At 43.8% G+C, this 18,822-nt stretch overlaps 1 protein-coding gene across 2 annotated transcripts in view; it reads left to right on the plus strand.

Moving 5' to 3' along the window:
* Positions 1–1,581: 1,581 nt before the first annotated feature.
* Positions 1,582–18,822, plus strand: part of kdm5bb (lysine demethylase 5Bb) — a 17,898-nt gene continuing 657 nt past the window's right edge. Inside the window, exons 1-28 of one of the 2 annotated variants that reach the window (XM_076042520.1) lie at positions 1,582–1,967; positions 3,415–3,492; positions 3,897–4,019; positions 4,101–4,271; positions 4,616–4,672; positions 5,470–5,625; positions 7,584–7,677; positions 7,798–7,916; positions 8,754–8,912; positions 9,053–9,172; positions 9,263–9,421; positions 10,139–10,320; positions 10,418–10,580; positions 10,689–10,808; positions 10,967–11,161; positions 11,546–11,727; positions 12,290–12,414; positions 13,167–13,317; positions 13,438–13,552; positions 13,952–14,307; positions 15,020–15,158; positions 15,260–15,439; positions 15,762–15,923; positions 16,018–16,509; positions 16,979–17,063; positions 17,151–17,350; positions 17,462–17,698; positions 18,602–18,822. The exon at positions 18,602–18,822 is cut by the window's right edge and continues 657 nt beyond it. In XM_076042520.1, coding sequence (XP_075898635.1) covers positions 1,815–1,967; positions 3,415–3,492; positions 3,897–4,019; positions 4,101–4,271; positions 4,616–4,672; positions 5,470–5,625; positions 7,584–7,677; positions 7,798–7,916; positions 8,754–8,912; positions 9,053–9,172; positions 9,263–9,421; positions 10,139–10,320; positions 10,418–10,580; positions 10,689–10,808; positions 10,967–11,161; positions 11,546–11,727; positions 12,290–12,414; positions 13,167–13,317; positions 13,438–13,552; positions 13,952–14,307; positions 15,020–15,158; positions 15,260–15,439; positions 15,762–15,923; positions 16,018–16,509; positions 16,979–17,063; positions 17,151–17,350; positions 17,462–17,698; positions 18,602–18,739 — 4,611 coding nt within the window. In that variant the 5' untranslated portion in view covers positions 1,582–1,814 and the 3' untranslated portion in view covers positions 18,740–18,822. The remainder of the gene's footprint in view (positions 1,968–3,414; positions 3,493–3,896; positions 4,020–4,100; positions 4,272–4,615; positions 4,673–5,469; positions 5,626–7,583; positions 7,678–7,797; positions 7,917–8,753; positions 8,913–9,052; positions 9,173–9,262; positions 9,422–10,138; positions 10,321–10,417; positions 10,581–10,688; positions 10,809–10,966; positions 11,162–11,545; positions 11,728–12,289; positions 12,415–13,166; positions 13,318–13,437; positions 13,553–13,951; positions 14,308–15,019; positions 15,159–15,259; positions 15,440–15,761; positions 15,924–16,017; positions 16,510–16,978; positions 17,064–17,150; positions 17,351–17,461; positions 17,699–18,601) is intronic. The other variant, XM_076042521.1, reaches the window with a different exon arrangement.

Consider the following 18,822-nt stretch of genomic DNA (forward strand, 5'->3'; position numbering starts at 1 on the left):
ACAGAACACAAAGTACATAAAGGACAAATCTACAGTAACTACCATCACATTATATTGTATGCCAAAATCTCAAATTAATGCATCCAGCACCTTGTTGAATCCATATCAAGGAAGACTGAGGGCATTTATGATGATAAAAGATGTATACTTTCATGAAGTCAATATAGAATGGACCTTTATCTCTGAATGACAATTTAAAGATCGCCAGCATTAAGACAGCACACTCATTACTGACAGAAGGAGCACTGCAAATGGCACATTGTACAGCGCAGGGTCATTAGGTAAAGGTCAATGGTACATTAGAATAGGAAGAATTTAAATCAAAACAAATGAAGAAAAGTAAAGTAAACAGAATAAGAGTTGATTATTTGCACACATGTAAACTTTGGTTCAATAAATTTATTGTGAAGTAAAACTGTTGAATCAAATTTTATTGGATCTACTTAAAAATACAGTCACAAGGAAAACTGTACAAGGAAAATAAACCAAATAAGCAAATTATTAATTTCCATGCATGAGCTATGGAAAGTGGTGACAAGCCATTAATAGTCATGTTATAATATTTAAACATTTCTATGTAAATATGAAAACAGACGTTTGGACTACATATACAGTAGTTTACAGTTGAGGGAGTTGTATTGGTGTCCAAGACTCTGTGTGTGTGTGTGTGTGTGTGTGTGTGTGTGTGTGTGTGTGTGTGTGTGTGTGTGTGTGTGCGCGCGCGCGCGCATGCTTTTTTTTTCATTCCTCTTAATAGCTTTCTCTATTACTTACCATCAAAATCGTAAATACCAATGTCAACTCAAATCAGAATAAATTAGATTTGTAAACTTGTGATGGTGACGTGTTCTTATTACTAGGAAACAGATTGGATAAACAGATTATTTCCAAGTTACCTCTGATAACGCAGCTCAGAGATCCTGAGGTTGTTTGACGGCAGATGTAATAAAACGGTCATAATAGACATCCAATCATCCAAACTGCACCAACCGGCTATTTAAACAAGGAGTTCCGGTGATCGCCAAGGAGTCACCTGAAAGTAGATTCATCCGCTCAAGCGTAAACATAAAACATCCATAAATACAATATATTCATTTCAATCATAGGATACAACTCTTATTTCGATTTTTCCCCCCGGATGTTTCCCCTCTATAACTTTGGATAAAACTTGTAGGGTAATTGTGATTGTGGTAATTGTGGTTTCTGCCCCATTGATGATGCATCTTGAAGGGATCATCACCTCCTTTCATTGCCCACGTTAATCGAATCAACCTATCTACACGTCACTTAACTTTTATCTTTAAAGTGCGCCTGAGTGATGCCCTCGTACAAGATGGGGGTCGTAAACGTTAAATAACTAACGATCTTTCAATTATTGCATCAGACCATCACACAGTACACAGTAGTCAGGACGCGAGCGCTGTTTATTCCTTCAAAAGCCAATGTAAACGCAAGCATCGCGCAAAATCACGGGTTTTATCGGGAGCCGAGCGGTGTCTAGTTTTTTGAGCGGACGTGCTCACTGCCTTGGAACATTCTCCTCTCTGTGCATGGATGTGTGTGTGCGTGTGTGAGAGAGCGAGAGAGCTACTGCATGTTTGTGTGTGTCTACGTGCAGGCTCGATGTGTGTAAGCTGCCTCCTCTCGTGTCGATGACGACTGACTGCCACCGAGTCCTTCGGCGAAACAAACGGGATTTCTTATAAAAGAAAAAAAAGAAAAGAAAAACCACCAAACGGCACAGCATCAGCGCTGCCTGTTTACCAAGCGGTTACCAGCCCCCGTCCAACTTAGCAGCGGGTCGTCCCGAAACGATGAGCCAGCCACGGCCGGACGAGTTCAAGCCTCCTCCGGAGTGCCCGGTCTTCGAGCCCAGCTGGGAAGAATTCAAAGATCCTTATGCTTTCATCAATAAGATCCGTCCCATCGCCGAGAAAACTGGCATTTGCAAAGTCCGGCCGCCCCCGGTGAGTGTGATGTTTGGACGCTGCACCGACTCGGATGCTGAGTTCGTCCACCGTGAAGACGGTTCGGATGGACCGAGCGCCTGGGATTTAAAGGGACTGTTCAACATGGCGGATACACGGCCAGGTTCATTCTTTGTACTGCCACGGCCAACCACGTCTTATTTCTTGACGTTTCCGCCGCTTCCCTGTGTTTTTGGTCCGCCGTGCGCTTGTTAACAACGGTTACGATGTGTCAAAGCACAAGAAGTGGAATTATTTGCGTCCCATCGCGTATCAACAAACCGTCGCTGCTTCGGTCATTGAGCCACAGCTAACAGGCTAAGGCTAGGCTAGTAGCTCCCCCAAAGCAACCTGTCATCATTTAGCACAAGGCTTTGACATAAGGTGGCTATGCGGAAGCCAATCGATGGCGGAAAAGATTATATGATCACAAGATGGGCATGTTTGACAACATTTAACCCTCTTTGTTTTCATTAGATGGTCGTAAACGGTCGCGCTTGAATCGAATTATGTAATTTTTTTTGTATGTGTGTTGAAGAGCATCATGATGCAGTTGGGTCACAAAGAGTGTTTGTGTCTGTGATCCATCAGTTCACGGTCAACTGGCAGCTTGTAAAGACTCACTCGGTGGAGTTTGGAATCGTTTCATGGATTTGGATGAAATAATATTCCCTTTATGTTGGAGGGGGAGATGTTAACCCACAAATTGTCCAAGAAGCACAGTTGGATGCTTGACACAAAGGCCACCTTCACATTGTTAAATAACAAGTTGTGGCCCCCTGAGCTTTTGGTCTAACTCGTCATATAACACAGGAGTTGAGTCGTGTTGTGCAATAGCTCATGATTAAACTTTGGTGGATGATGACCCTGTGTTCCTGCGTTAGCCTGTGTAGTAGGGTGTTGTCCTCCATGTTGGCTTTGTGGTAAGCTGGGCTAGTAAGTGAGTCTTCCATCTGGCCATTTTGTGTGCCAGTGAAGGATGTTGGCTACTGAATAAGACCAAAAACTCTCTTCTCTTCCTTTAAGATAGGATATTATCATTCTGTATAATACATCTGGTGAGATTGTGTACAGCCATGACAAAAATATGAATTTGAGTCTGTGTTGTAGGTTGTGAAGGAGCTCTGTGTTCTCTCAGTATCAGTAGGCCTTGTTTTTAGCCTCTCTGGAACTGTTTAGTGCAAACTCTTCAATCCTCATTATTTCACAAGAATAACATAAAAAATATCCCAACCCACCAAACTATAATGTTCATTTTTCAAAAAAAAGAAGTTGTGTTCCCTAAACATGAACTTGATTACAGTAAGCAGGTTATATCAAGAGAAACTCGATAGATCCATTAAAGGAAAAAATACTCATCCATATTGCAAACTATCTGCAAATGTTTGGTAGATTGGAATCTCCTCATGGCGTTTTTCTTCCTTTTTTTGTGTGTGTCAATTTTTAGGGTTGGCAGCCCCCGTTTGCTTGTGATGTTGACAAACTTCACTTTGTTCCTCGGATCCAGAGGCTCAATGAGCTGGAGGTGGGTTTTCTCATTCCAATTAAATCGATGACTATGTCAACATGTGCATTTATTCTTTCTTTCTCAAATGAATTTCTATATTTTACCATTTAGGACTTCAATTGCAACAGGCAGTCAGCTCCTATTACTCTAGTTATGTAACAATTGAAAATTGAGACTGTAACATCCTCTGCACAGTTAATTTAGTAAACTTGGAATATAAATTGTCTATAATTTAAAAAAAAAAGAATGTGTGTGTGTGTGTGTGTGTGTGTGTGTGTGTGTGTGTGTGTGTGTGTGTGTGTGTGTGTGTGTGTGTGTGTATAAACATTATAGAATTTGTTATTTATTTATTTATTTTAATTTCCACTCTGCAACTCTATCAAATTGACATTTTTAATTTGTAACATTATAATTATTTTCAGGCACAGACTAGAGTCAAGCTCAACTTCTTGGACCAGATTGCAAAATTTTGGGATTTGCAGGGATGTGCCCTGAAAATTCCACAAGTTGAGCGGAAGATTTTGGACTTGTACAAGTTAAATAAGGTAAATAGTTAACATCACTGCTCCTCGTTTGTAACATCTTAAGAAAATCATGATTGATGTATTTTTTCTCTGTTGTTTCAGCTGGTCGCTGATGAGGGTGGATTCGATATTGTCTGCCAGGACAGGCACTGGACCAAGATTGCCGTACAGATGGGCTTTAGCCCTGGCAAAGCTGTCGGCTCACACCTGCGAGGTCATTATGAGAAAATCCTCTACCCCTACAATCTGTTTCAGAGTGGAGCAAACCTGCTGGTGAGTGTAGCCCTGTGCTATAAGACTGAATCTATTTCTGCACACTGAAAAAGACTGTGGGTCATCTGCACTAATATGAGAAGCTCACCGTCAATTTTGTCAGAGTGAAATATCATGAATGCACAAAAGATCTAGCCCGAGAGTTACCACTTCTAGCGTACTCTATACTGGAGTGTGACTTCATCTTGCAGTGACTTACTGTGTGGTTTGTTTGTATTGCGTTTCATGCATATATAATAACATGTGGCAGAGGAGCTTATCCAGAGACATTGGACTGGTGCAGTGTGACCTTGTGGACAGGTCACCATAAGTAGTTTAATTACCAAAGCTCTCTCTTGCCTCAGGCACCAGAGGCAGCTTCCAAACTGATGGGTTTGGAGGCTGATCCTGAACTCGAAAAGGTATGTTTGTTTCATGGCTGATGAGCTGCTCAACGTTCCAATTAACACAGTGCATGTGCATCCACTGCTGGAAGGTTTATTGTCTTTCCAGCCTATTGCTATTATCTGCAGACTGTGTTTTAAATCTAACTCATCTTCTGGGGAGATCTATGTTGGTTTACTTGCAAAAGGAACCCCTTAAATCAAGTATCTGTCTTTTTAAACTTGACACACCATGTGTCTTCCTGGAAAAAGACACATGGGAAAAAAAAACTCATAGGCAAAATCAAAAAATCTGACAGCCCCACCCAAACTGACTTTATTATCTTCTGAAACAGCATGTTGCTCCTAAGTTTCTCTCTTTTCCGTTTGCAACAACAAACTTTAACTAACAAGGTTTTCCTTCTATCCTTCTGTGTCTAGAAAAGTTGTTTTTGTAAATGGTTGAAATAATTATTTGTTAGGGTACAGTGAGCTGGATTCACCATAAGAGCTGTTATAGTTTAGATCAATATTTTTTTATGCCATAATATTATATTTTGCATTGGTAGCAGACATGCAATATCCAAAACAGTGTTATCATCACCTTAGGAACATGACTTAAACAGTATTCTTCTTACGTGTTATGACACATTACAATTTCAGCCAGTTGTGCCTCAGACACCTTTCAGGAATTTAGATACTTTGTAGATGAAATACTTTGTATCTCATCTTCAAAGTATCTAGTATCTAGTAAATACTATTTCATCTAGAATTTGTAGATTAAATACTTAACAAGGTTTATTGTAACTGTGTCTATCTCACTGTTTCTCTTTCAGTGTGTCCAGAAGCCAAACCAGCTGCTGCTTCCTCCAGCAAGTGTGGAGAGTGTGGACGCCAAGGACGCCAAACTGCAGGAGCAGGATCAGAAGCAGCCTGTGCAGACCCCAGACTCCTGCCCCAGCGCCCGCAGAGCCAAGCGCATGAAGTATGAGGTTGGTGTCGTACAAGAGGACTGATGCATGTTCCGCATATTGGCCCATGTGAATGTTTTCATTGTGTAATATTAAACTTGAGGCCCGAGATAGAGGATGCCCGCTCCCCCTTGTTATTATGTTGAGGTACACGGCACAGTACAGGAGAGGTGGGATCGAGACGTCTCAAGTGCATGCTTCCTTCAGTGTCGATATTGCTAGAATTTGCTGTGACACAATGAGGCACAACATGGCAGAAAATCTCCCTGCTTCTAATACCTCAATATGGTTCTTCCTCATGCAGTTCCACACATCAGACATGCTCTTACATAACATGCATAACATGCATAAATATGTTGAGAATAATAGATTTATTTTATATTTTATTTGTTCCTTCTTATCAATAGAAAGCGATTTAAATTAAGGCCGCCACTAGAAGCTGAATTTGAATTATTCACATTTGAATTTTAAAGTGACAGCTTGAACAAATACATCAAAAATTGACTTGAATAGGTCAATTTGAACCAGGGAAAGAGATTCTGCTGGTATAAAAATGTTTTTGTCTGGTTTTGAAATTGTGCACTCGCAGATTTGTCGTTCTCAAGACTGATTCTCAAGTTTTGCTGAGACGGACTTCTGTTTCCATGTCTGTTTAGACTAAGTAATTCCAGTTATTGGCTAGACTAGTCACAACAAACACGTTGGTGGTAGTCTGGAGTTGGGCACAAGCACATTACACGCAAACAAATGAGCTACAGTTATGTTCTTACAGTAGAGGTGTTTGGTAAATGTCACAACCAAACTGGCTAAACAAGTTGCACTGCAGCAGCGTTTTACAACAACTCCAAAGTGCACAGAGCCAAGGCCAGGCTCACTCCTGTGGCAGCGACTGATATAAAATCATTCTCGTCAAATGTCTGTCTCTCAAAGCATATTGATGCGCACTTTCCTTCCAAATAGCACACATCTATTTATCCTACACACTGCAAGACTTTACATTTCCGTAAGTCTAACCAATAAATGGAATTGATTTGTACAAAATACACTGCACAAAGAAAATAATAGAAAACACTTCAGTCACACATCCCAGATCTTGATGAATGAGACATTCCTGATTCATCACTTGGTGCATTAACCCATTATGGACTGGATTCAGAATTATACTCAAAATGAAAGTGGGAAAAGTGAGACCACACGATGTTCCAACATCTGTGAATTTCCTCTACACAACTCATCATGTGGATCGGAGGTTTGTGCAGGCGTCTACAGAAAACTGGTCGTGCTGGAGGAGACAGCAGAATGTTCTCTGTAGCGTTTCCAGACTGACAAGTACCAGTCGGTCTGCACGGTGCTCTGCCGTGAGCAGAGGCCCCACTTGTGGACGTCGTGCCGACGTGTCACTGCTGTTTTCGGCAGTGTCTGCAGAAACATGTGTGGCCTGTTGGAGGTCATTTTGTAGGGCTTTTTGTAGCTCTGTGCTCCTCCTGCTCTTCCTCCTCAAAGAAGCAGATAGAGTTCCTGCTTCTGGGTTGTTGCCCTTCTACGACCCCCTCCACTTGGCCTAGTGAACTAGCCTGTCTCCTTGTGCCTCTTCCACACTCTTGACTCTGTGTCTGCATTGGAGGTATTTTTGTCAGGCAGGGAAGCCATACCTCTCAGCGTGCAACAGACTACTGACGTGTACAGCTTTCATTTGTGTCTAGAAAGAGGGCTATAATGGATCAGGAATTTGGGATTGTCCTGGTTTGTCCTGCTGTCAAACCTGAAATTTAGATTTTTAGTGGTCAATTTTGGTGGCATATAAAGTCATAATCCAAAAAAATTAAAGTTCTTTGAACTGAATGCACGATTGGACCATGTTGATCTGGCATTTTGGCTACTAGTGCAAAATCTGTCGCTGTGCTCACATCTGTTGTTGATGCGATCTTCCCGCAGTTTCAAGCTATGCCGACAGTTTTGCTGCTGGTGTTTGTTTGCAGGCCCACTGTGTGAAGACAGAGCCGGGTGAGCCAGGCGAGAACAAGCCAAACCTGAGGCGGAGGATGGGATCGCTTGTCGCCAAGCAAGAACCAGGTCAGGACCAGACTTCGCAGCATTCACGTTGCACGAGAATAGCGGAAGAATTTTCCGTTTCCTGGGAATCACTTTCATTTTTTTTTTTTTTTTATGGTGTCTGTCTCATTGCTTTTTCAGAGAAAGAAATCCCCATTCCAGTAAAACAGGAACCAGTTGAAATCAAGGAACCAGTTGTTGAAGTTGACAAGTTTAAATCCCGGTACAAGAAATTCATCCCTCCAGTTCCTCCGAGTCCAGTAAGTGAAAACACAGTTGCAGACTTTGTGATCATTGAGGTGAAGCTTCACACACAAATGACTCTGATAAAAGCTGGTGGTTCTATGTCCAAATCCAGACTGACCAGCCCTATCGACAAGCATCAGCAGCTGCGTTTCCATTACCGCTTTTTGCAAAATAAAAGTTATATTTTAAAATTTCCACAGAGTACAATTGTGATCTACACCACTGAATGGTGTTAAGCGCATAATCCGTAATTCTCATAAAATCTCATCCCGCTAGACCCCACTTTGAGGAGGATGGAGGTACAAAATCTTGTGTATAAATCAACAGCATTTTCATGTTGTTTGCTGTCAAGAATGGTTGTAATATTTTTCTCTTTTTAATTACTTGGAAAAATATCCTATATTATATAAATAATATTCCGTCTCCTCCTCCGTCCTCCTCCGTTTTTACTTGAAGTCAACTGGTCACGTGATCCCGTATGTCAGACGTCTGGTGTTTCCATGACACTTTTGCGATACACCTCTATATGGATACGTCTGAGAAACCACCTCATGAAAGCATCAAAACCTTTTAGCCATTATTGAGAGGTTTTTTGAAGATTAGCTGTTTCCATTACCAGTTTTCTTTTGTTGCGATACTTAGGTATTGCGCAATTCTAGGGGTAATGGAAACTCAGCTTGTGACTAATTAAGTGTCTTTATTCTCATCCCTATTTAATACACTGGCAAGAAAAAACAAAAACGGAATCTGCACCAAACTTCTTTTGTGTGACACATTATTTTTCAGTTCGCTTTAAAGCAACATTGTTGACACATCCTTTCCCAGTAGTCATGGCTGTCTTGGTTTTGCAGGTGGATCTCGTTGTGTGTCTGATGTGTGGCAGCGGGGGAGAGGAGGACCGTCTGTTGCTATGTGACGGCTGTGACGACAGCTACCACACCTTCTGCCTCATCCCTCCTCTGCACGACGTCCCCAAAGGAGACTGGAGGTGCCCCAAGTGTCTCACACAGGTACACTAATATTTAAAAAAAAAAAACAGAAAAGAAAAAGTCTCATCACCATATTGCAATGTGTCGTGTGGGGAGTGAGGTATGAAATGGCTTGTGTAGGGTCCGTCTCCCACACGGTTCCTCTTCATTTTCTCCCTCAGGAATGCAGCAAACCTCACGAGGCGTTCGGCTTTGAACAAGCGTACAGAGATTATTCCCTGCGTGCTTTCGGGCAAATGGCTGATGCGTTCAAATCTGATTACTTCAACATGCCGGTTCATGTAAGTGAAAGGGAGTTTAGGAAATGGGGGGGACTGCTTTCTCTCCCCGTCAATGTTCTCCTCATTTAAGCATTTATGTGCTCGTCAAAGATGGTGCCCACCGAGCTGGTGGAGAAGGAGTTCTGGCGTTTGGTCGGCGCCATCGACGAGGACGTGACTGTGGAGTACGGAGCGGATATCGCCTCAAAGGAGTTTGGAAGTGGATTCCCCATCCCCAACGGAAGATTCAAGGTTTCCCCTGCTGATGAGGTAGGACGTGGAATCGACCGAAGCCGAAATGTTTAGATTAAGCTGGAGGATTAGAATGTGACTGAAGAATTGCTATTTGATGTTCGGCTGACAAGAAAACCTTCAGCGTTTTTAATCCTCCCTGTGAGTTTCTGGCACACTTCTGTAAACCCCCGCGTTAAGAGCTTTAGAATGACTCCAGATGATGCTCTCATTCTGGACTAACAAGAAAATTCTCCTTCTTCACCTATTAAGATCCAAAGTCAAATCTCTAGTCTGTAAATCCTTGATAAAAGCTGATTTTTCACTTTAGTATTTAAGTTCACTGGATCTGGGAGTTAGTTTCTTTTAATGATTGTTTTTTATTTTTTTCCTGGCTGTTTTCCTTATTTCCTTTTATATTTGCACAATTCTTGCTCGATTTGCCCGTTTTTATACAAAATACTAAGTGACTTATATTAACACTTTAAAAATTTCCTCTGCCCAGAGTTTTGAATATATGGGTTTTTAGTCTTTACTCATGCCTACATTGGCTGCATCTGTCCTTTTTTTTTTATGAATCTGTAAATAAAGTTTACTTGCTTGCTTCAAAGCAAGCGGAGCCATTTATCTTGACAGAGTACAATATTCTTGCCATTTGTGACTCTTATCAAATAACACCAGCCATATATAACTGCATTAAAATTACACTGAGCCGTAGCCCCCCTGTTATTGAGCCCTGTGATACCTGCCTTGCAGAAATACCTCAAGTGTGGCTGGAACCTGAACAATCTGGCCATGATGAATCCCTCCGTGCTGACCCACGTGACGGCCGACATTTGCGGGATGACGCTGCCGTGGCTTTATGTCGGCATGTGCTTCTCGTCCTTCTGCTGGCACATTGAGGATCACTGGAGCTACTCCATCAACTACCTGCACTGGTACTGGATCGAACCTGAAGAGCTTCCCATGATGTTCATGCTTGCTTGACGTGGTTTGGTGCTTTACTTTCGTCGGTGTGTGTCCTGTTCGTTTCAGGGGGGAACCCAAAACCTGGTATGGAGCTCCAGGTTTTGCTGCAGAGCAGCTGGAAGCGGTGATGAGGAAACTGGCGCCTGAGCTGTTTGAGTCCCAGCCTGACCTGCTGCACCAGCTGGTCACCATCATGAACCCCAACACCCTGATGGCCCACGGAGTCCCAGTGCGTACCCACATGTACACCCGCCACCTGTCCAGTCTGTGGCTGACGTTAATCTGACCAATCCCGTGCTCTCTCTCTCTTAAGTATTGACTCTTTGTCGTTATTTAGATTTACCGAACAAACCAGTGTGCCGGAGAGTTTGTGGTCACGTTTCCTCGAGCCTACCACAGCGGCTTCAATCAGGGCTTTAACTTTGCGGAGGCAGTCAACTTCTGCACGGTGGACTGGGTATGTGTTGTTTCTCCTGAGACATGTAAACAGGGTCGAGCAATAGTATTGTTTGCTACATGCTTTGGTATAAAAGTGTTTGTGGGCCTCAAATCATCTAACGAGAAACCCTATCTTTTTTTCTTTTCTACAACTCTCACCTCCCCCCATGATCTCAGATGCCTCTGGGCAGGCAGTGTGTCGACCACTATCGCATGCTGCACCGGTACAACGTGTTCTCCCACGACGAGATGGTCTGCAACATGGCAATGAAAGCGGAAACCCTGGACGTCGTCCTGGCTTCGGCCGTCCACAAGGACATGGTGGCCATGATCCGGGACGAGGGGAACCTGAGAGAAACAGTGAAGAAACTGGTAGGCCAGCCGTTTGTTTCTCTGTGTGTTCCAGCTGTTTTCCTCGTCGATGTTTCCAATAGTGATGGGCAGTAACATATTTTTCAAATTCGATACGATAATCAATATTTTTGGGGTCGATATTGTGATGTCAATATCAATACACTTTTGGTTGGTCATTTTTTGAGAGGCTGCTGGTGTCACTCCTGGGCAATACTGTCTTGTTGCCTAAATAACACCAGAGGACCAAACAACTACTTGTGTCGATATTTCCCTAAAATTATTGATACAAAATTTTACCCTGATTAGCGATTGATACAAATGTCGATATGCACATCGCTAGTTAGCAACAGAAGACATGACCTAAACGTATGTCCCATTGCCTTTGTCACTCCTCATTTTCAGGGCGTCTCCAACTGCATGGAGGCCAAGTATGATCATCTCCAGGACGACGAGCGGCAGTGTGTAAAATGCAGAACCACCTGCTACCTGTCCGCCATCACCTGTCCCTGCAGCCCAGGAGCGCTAGTCTGCCTCCATCACAACCGCGACCTCTGCTCGTGCCCCGTCTCCAACTACACACTGAAGTGAGTCTCTTTGAGGTCAAGAGCAGCAGCAGCAGCGCAATCCATGGCAGAAGTGCATTATTTTGTCTCCACTCGGACATTTCGGTGAATATTGAGATTCTCGTGGCTCAGGGCATTAAAGATGGACATTACAGACCCGGAACAATCGAAGAATCCTCTCCCCTTCTACACTACTTATCACTACCTCATGTGCAATATTTATGGAACTACACCAAGTCAAACCATTTTCTAGCTCTTAATTAATTGCTTTTTTCATATTATTTTTGCCCTTTTCCCTGTTATTTTTGTAATTTATGAAATGTAAATAAGCATAATCTACTTAGGAGTGAAACCTTATGCACCGTCTGCACCTTTTCCGTACAGGCACTTTCTGTGTTTTTTCAGACTAACAGTATCTTTACACTGACTCAGGGAAAGGCACAATAATCCCAATGTACCTGGTTTAACCTGTTTTTAACTTGTCCAAATGGCAATAACTCTCTAATCTAATCTAATCATCAGATACTGATGTACCATGCCGCCCTAAATAAGTACCTGCGTCCTTCCTCTTTGCTCCGTACAGCTACAGATACACACTGGATGAGCTGTTCCCCATGATGACCGCAGTGAGAGCGCGAGCTGAGCTGTATGACAAATGGGCCTCCACTGTGACAGAGACTCTGGAGGCGAAACTGGAAAAGAAGAAAGGTACACAGCAAGAGCGCATAAGAAAACAGGGCCTTGGGGAGCGTGAGCGAACACGAGTCTGCATGTAGCGTGGTTCCGTAAAATGAAGAGTGAACTGATGAAACTATGCTTTGAAATTTAGAAAATTAAAAAGTTAGTAGTAGCTGCACTTTCATGGAGTGATTCAAAGAGAATGGATGAGGCTATGTTAAGCGTGGTTACATTATAAGACAGCACAACATGAGTACTAGGAGAAAACCAGGCGAACAAAGCCAGCAGATAAATAGAATGTTTCAGGAAATAATGTGCAAGCAGCATACTCAACCTGAAATGAATGTTTGCTGAGTTAATTTGGTGAACCTCTTTCCATAAAACATTTTGTTCATTCGCTTACATCTGAAAAAGGCTGAAACCAGCTCAAACAAACAAACTATTGCAACTTTGAAAAATTAGTTTCTGTGTGATTTGTAATGCAAGGATGTACATTAAGAGGTTGGTAGCGCACAAATTGCAAGGTCAGGATAGTTTCCTTTTGACATATCCTTAATTACATCATCCCTGCTTTTCACTGAATCCTCTGGCTTAGATTTGCATTTTAGCTTCTTCACAATGTTGAAACATTTTTTGCTTGAGTTCCAAAGAGGAACACTCAGGGTTGCATTACATACAAATCCTCACCTCAACAGCTCAAACACTTTGACACCGTGTGAGAAGTCATTGCATTTGCTGACATTTTTATTGTCACACTCATGGACCAAATGTTCCCTCTTCAGGTCTGCCAGTGTTCCGCACCCTCCTTAATGAGTCTGAATCCAAGTTGTTTCCTGACAACGACCTGTTACGCCGGCTCCGCCTGGTCACACAGGATGCGGAGAAGTGCTCCACAGTGGCGCAGCAGCTATTAAATGGCAAAAGGCAAACGAGGTGAGACGGATGCACTTGGTCTCATTAGGTTTGGTTCCTGTGAACCTTCTTCCAAAAGCGAAAAGTCACTTCCTCATACGATCCACTTGTGAAACTTTCTCTACCTACTCTTTCTCGCAGGTATCGCTTCGGTAGTGGGAAATCATGCAGCCAGCTGACTGTGGAGGAGTTGAGTTCATTTGTGAGGCAGCTATACAATCTCCCCTGCAGTCTCCCTCAGGCACCCATGTTAAAGGTAGGGAAGTACGTGCTGGGATTTTATCGAAATTGCGTCGTTTTCTCTCTGGCAACTGTCAAACCCACATCACACCTGTGAAACCAGATCAGATCATTGTTTCATCCAAAATATAAGTCAAAGCTTTCAAAATTTTGACCTGAAATTTTTAGGTTATTTAAAAGAGAATATGGCTAATGCAGAATAGTCAGCTTGATGTTCCGGTAATTTAAATTGGGTTTTCTTGCAGCACTTAAAGGGACATCAAATAAATCAAAGATATGACTTTGGAATTGAAATCTAATTTTAATTTTTATATACATGCTCACTCACTCTAATCAGGAGAGATGTCAGCGTATTGTTTCTTGTTTCTATTGGTCTTGTGCTTTTTTATATTCATTATTATTACTATTTGTTTAGGAGCTCCTGAATCGCATTGAAGACTTCCAGCAGCACAGTGACAAGGTGCTGGTGGACGAGGTTCCTGGCATGGCGGAGATCCAGAGTCTGTTGGACGTCAGCTTTGACTTCGACGTGGAGCTGCCCGAGTTACCCCGGCTGCGTGTGAGGCTGGAACAGGCCCGCTGGCTGGAAGGAGTGCAACAGGCCAGCACTCAGCCTGCCACCCTGACCCTAGAGACCATGAGGCGGCTCATCGACCAGGGAGTGGGCCTGGCTCCTCATTCGTCTGTGGAGAAAGCCATGGCGCGCCTGCAGGAGCTGCTCACAGTGTCCGAGCACTGGGAGGACAAAGCCAGCAGCCTCCTTAAAGCCAGGTGAGGGCAAGCGCCAAGCAATTTAAAACGCGAAAGTCACATAGTGTCAAAACATCGGCCACACAATAAACTAGGTTTAACAAGTGCAAACCAGCGGCCTGAATTCAAAGACAAAACCACCTGAGGAGAGTGCGTCCTATCGCCGCCCAGCTATTTCCACCGGCTGTCAGTGGAACATGTCCCATTAAATCAGTGCTTTTGCTTCATTTTAATTCCAGCTAGAGCAAATGATGAGACTTTTCAACAAGATCAACAAAAGAGTGAGCATTATATTTAGTTCTGCCCTCATTTCCATTATCGCTGCTCAACATCCTCTGTCACAGGTGCTTTTCAGAAGCTTTTATGGCATGGCTGTTAGGAATTTGCATTCTCTTCCATTGTATGCCAGACGACAAAATCAATTCTGGACTTTCTGTACCGTTATCATTATTATTGTTTTATTTGATTTATTATTTTTATATTTTTTTGTGTGTTTTTACACCATGCTTAGTTTTTCCTCCACTCCTGGTTCCAAAGTACTAAAACTATTGTTACTTTATAGAGTTGTTGTCCATGTTTATGGCCCCTAAAAGGAACTGTTGACTTTTAATTGCACTATAAAAGTTGTCTAATGCTCAAAAAGCATCGAGGGAATGAAATACACACAGCTTCCGGTAACTGTGGCGCTTGTGGCTGTAATGGTGACACGTGTTCATCGTGTGTGTTCCCACAGACCCCCACACTCCATTGAGACCCTCAGTGCTGCTGCTGATAAGGCGTCAGGCATCCCTGCTTACCTCCCAAACTGTCTTCTTCTGAAAGACACCATCAGGAAAGCGAGCGAATGGCTTCAGGAAGCAGAGGAGCTTCAGGTCAGAACGCCATCAATTGCTTGTTTTTTTTGGTTAATTTAAGTCTGAGGTTTTTTTTGAAGAAAAAAATAAAAACAATTCTGTCCCCCGTTATATTTTAGGGTGGCGGGGGTGAGCTGATGATGGGCAGCCTCTCCGACATGGTGCTGCGAGGACAGGCCATCCAAGTTCACCTGGAGCCGCTGGATAGGCTGGAGTCTTTAATTGTCGAGGTGCAAGAATGGAAAGAATCTGCAGCGGCAGAGTTTCTCCAGAAAGACTCTACCTTCACTTTACTAGAGGTAAATTGTTGCATCTTCTGGTTGGCTTTAAGAAGACACATAAATAACCAGAAGTCTCTGTTCTGCTGAGCAGCTCCTGTACAGCTGCCACTATCAGTTTTTTTTGTAGCCGATTAAGCTGCAGTTTTGCTCATTTGTGTGAAAGAATTTGACGGCATATTACAGAACCCGATTTTGCCAATAAAAGCAAACATTTCTTTCAAAATGTATAAGCTCATTTCTTGACAACGTGTTCATAACTGCAGCAGAAAAAAAATACACTGTAAACACAACTTTACCCATTTACCCATGTGTGTCTAATTAAGTACGCTGTCCCTCACAGGTCCTGTGTCCACGATGTGAAGTCGGAAACATGTCTTGTCCGAAGAGAAAGGCCAAGAAAGGGAAAGAAATGTCGAAAGGCAACAAGAAGAAAACTCCTCGGCTCAACACTCTCAGCGATGTGGAGAAGGCGCTATCGGAGTCAAAGGATTCTACCTCGACAGTGAGTGTCAAATTCCCACCAGTGTCCAAACTTTTGGTAACGTGAGCTCCCGGGGTGGGAGGCGCTGTGACTCAAGCCTTTTTTCCTCCACCAGGTGGCGACTCTGGAGGAGCTGCGGCTGAGGGAGATGGAGGCGTTCTCTCATCTCAGGGCAGCAAACGAGTCGAAGCTCCTCCCCACGGCCGACTGCATGGACCTGAAGGTGTGCGTCTGCCAGGAGGCGCCCATGGGTGCCATGCTCCAGTGCGAACTCTGCCGGGACGCCTTCCACGGCGCGTGCGTGCGAAGCCCCTCGGACTCTTGCGGGGCGGCACCGTGGCTCTGTCCGCAGTGCCGGCGCTCGGCCAACCCCCCGCTGGACACGGCGCTGGCGCTGCTGTCGTCCCTGCGGCGCTATGGTGTGCGCCTGCCCGAGGGGGACGCCCTCCGCTACCTGGCGGACAGGACAGACGACTGGCAGCAGCGGGCTCGGGAGATCCTGCAGACATGCAGCCCGTCGGAGTTGGAGGAGCGGCCGGGGACTCCGCCCACCCTGACACGCTGGGCCGCCGGAGGCCACGTCACCCACAACAACAACAACACTCAGGTCGGTAGTTGAGTTTAGCTGTGCAAAACCTGAATTTCACAATAAGAAAACTGGTAATGGAAACACCTAAACCTCGAATAACCTCTCAAATATGGCTAAAAGGTTTTGACGCTCTCATGAGGTGGTTTTTCAGACATATTGATATAGAGGTATATCGCAAAAGTGTCATGGAAACACTTTTTCGCATGGTCACGTGACCAGTTCACTTCAAGTGAAAGTCAGAAATCAGAAATAATTTATTTATTTATCCCGAGGGAAATGGCGCGTTTTGTTTGAATGGAGGAGACAGAATATTATTTACAAGTAATCAAAGAGAAACATACCATTCAACAACATGGAAATGCAAACTTATTGCAAACTGGTTTGTACCTCCCTCCTCCTAGGAGAACTGGGAACAGATCGCAATGTGAGCGTCGCCAATGTGTGCAGTTGTACAAATACATATTTGTTTTTGATGTTGCACGTGCAGGCCCCATGCTTGACGCCCGAGTGGAACAGGACGAGCCACGGTCAGACTGTCTTCTACACCGAGCAGCGGTGCATCCCACTGCAGGGTCAGTGTCGCTCGGCCTGCCTGTGTTGCCCGCTGTTGCGTTTAAGCGACGGCATTTTCACGCGATCCTCGTTTTTCTCCTGGGCAGGTTTGAACCAGGACCTGGAAGAGCTGATGGTGGAGGGCCTCCTGCTGCAGGTGTCTCTGCCGGAGGTGCAGCGCCTCCACCAGGTTTTGCTGTGCAGAGCCAGCGCCGAGCAGCACACGGACGGATGTGTGTCGCCGCCTCAGGAGGTGGATTCCGACTGCGACGTGCAGTACAACTCTCAGGGAAACAATCCGAACCAGGTGCAAACTCAAATAACTCAAGCTGAGGTCAACAATAGCAAACACACACAATTGTTGTTTTTTTTTGTTTGTTTGTTTGTAATATGCTCTTTTTTTTACTTTTGTTTTTAGGATGACATCAGTGAAACTGTGGTCGGCTCAGAGAAGACAGCGAAGAGGCACCTGGAGAGGGAAGGTTTGGGCAAAAAGCACTCGCACAAAAGACAGAAGATGAATAAAAAGAAGCTGCAGTACAGGGCAGCGTCCACCTCGTCCTCTCCTCGCTCTGATTTCTCTCAGTCCGATGACTCCGATGAAGAAATGGCAGCCTGTCCGGCCGAGAGGTGTCAGCTTCCAGAGGGAGATGAGGTGAGAGAAAAAAACAAAACTCCTTGCATTGGATTGGTTTACCACACCCGCAGTCTAAAAGTCGAGGCAAATCTTGTTTGTATGCGTTCCTCTTTGCTAATATCTACACTCCCAGTCAGACGTTTGGACGCACCTTCTCAATTTTTTTTATCTTTACAACTTTCTACACTGCAGATAGATACTGAAGACATCAAACATATCAGCAAAATATATGTAATTATGCAGCAAAGAAAAACACGTTAAATACCTCTAAATATGCTTTTTATGAAAGGTGGCTATTTTGAAGAATTTAAATATAAAATGTGTTTGAGTTATTTTACGCTTCCAATGTTTCCTACATAATTCCATGTGTGCCCATACATAGTTTTGATGCCTTCAGTGAGAAACTGCAGTGTCAACAGTCAGGAGAATGAAAGAAGGGACATTAAATTCATAGGGTGTGCCCAAACTTTTGACTGGTCGTGTTTAGATGTGAATATGATCAAATTCACCCATAAAGCATTTAAGTGCAATAAGGCCATCCTTGCAGAATGTCGTATATATTCACAGCACAGTCTTACAATATCAAATCCTTATGTCAAATTTTTACCAAAATCTGTGATGTCAAAATTCTGTAATTTTGACATCACACTGACACAACACTTGCCTTTGCTATGTCAACCTTGTTGTGCACAACTTGGAACATATGAGAAATAATATTTTATCTGCATGGGAGCCAGAAGTTTTGTTTGTTAAATTAATGATCGCTTCTGAGAGGACCACATTTCCAAATGGACATTTCGCAGGAAGACAGCACAGATGTCCATATAAATGCTGCTTAACAGAATGCTTTCACAGAGGCAACCATGTTTTTAGCGACTGAATGCTAAAATGGAACAACACTCTCTGTCCGCTTGCCTGCAGGTGGACTGGGTCCAGTGTGACGGCAGCTGCAATCAGTGGTTTCACCAAGTCTGCGTTGGCGTCACGGCCGAGATGGCTGAGAAAGAGGACTACGTTTGTGTCGGGTGTTCGCTGATGGATGGACATAGGAGCAAATGAAGGAAGTTGGTTTCCTCGCGTCGTCAGTCTGTTTGTTGGAGCCGCCGCCGCCGCCGCCGCTCTGGGTTCCCCCCTCCATCCTG

The sequence above is a fragment of the Nelusetta ayraudi genome, unplaced genomic scaffold, assembly GCF_046127955.1.
Source record: "Nelusetta ayraudi isolate G7.1 ecotype Tasmania unplaced genomic scaffold, CSIRO-AGI_Nayr_v1 ptg000070l, whole genome shotgun sequence".
Taxonomy (NCBI): Eukaryota; Metazoa; Chordata; class Actinopteri; order Tetraodontiformes; family Monacanthidae; genus Nelusetta; species Nelusetta ayraudi.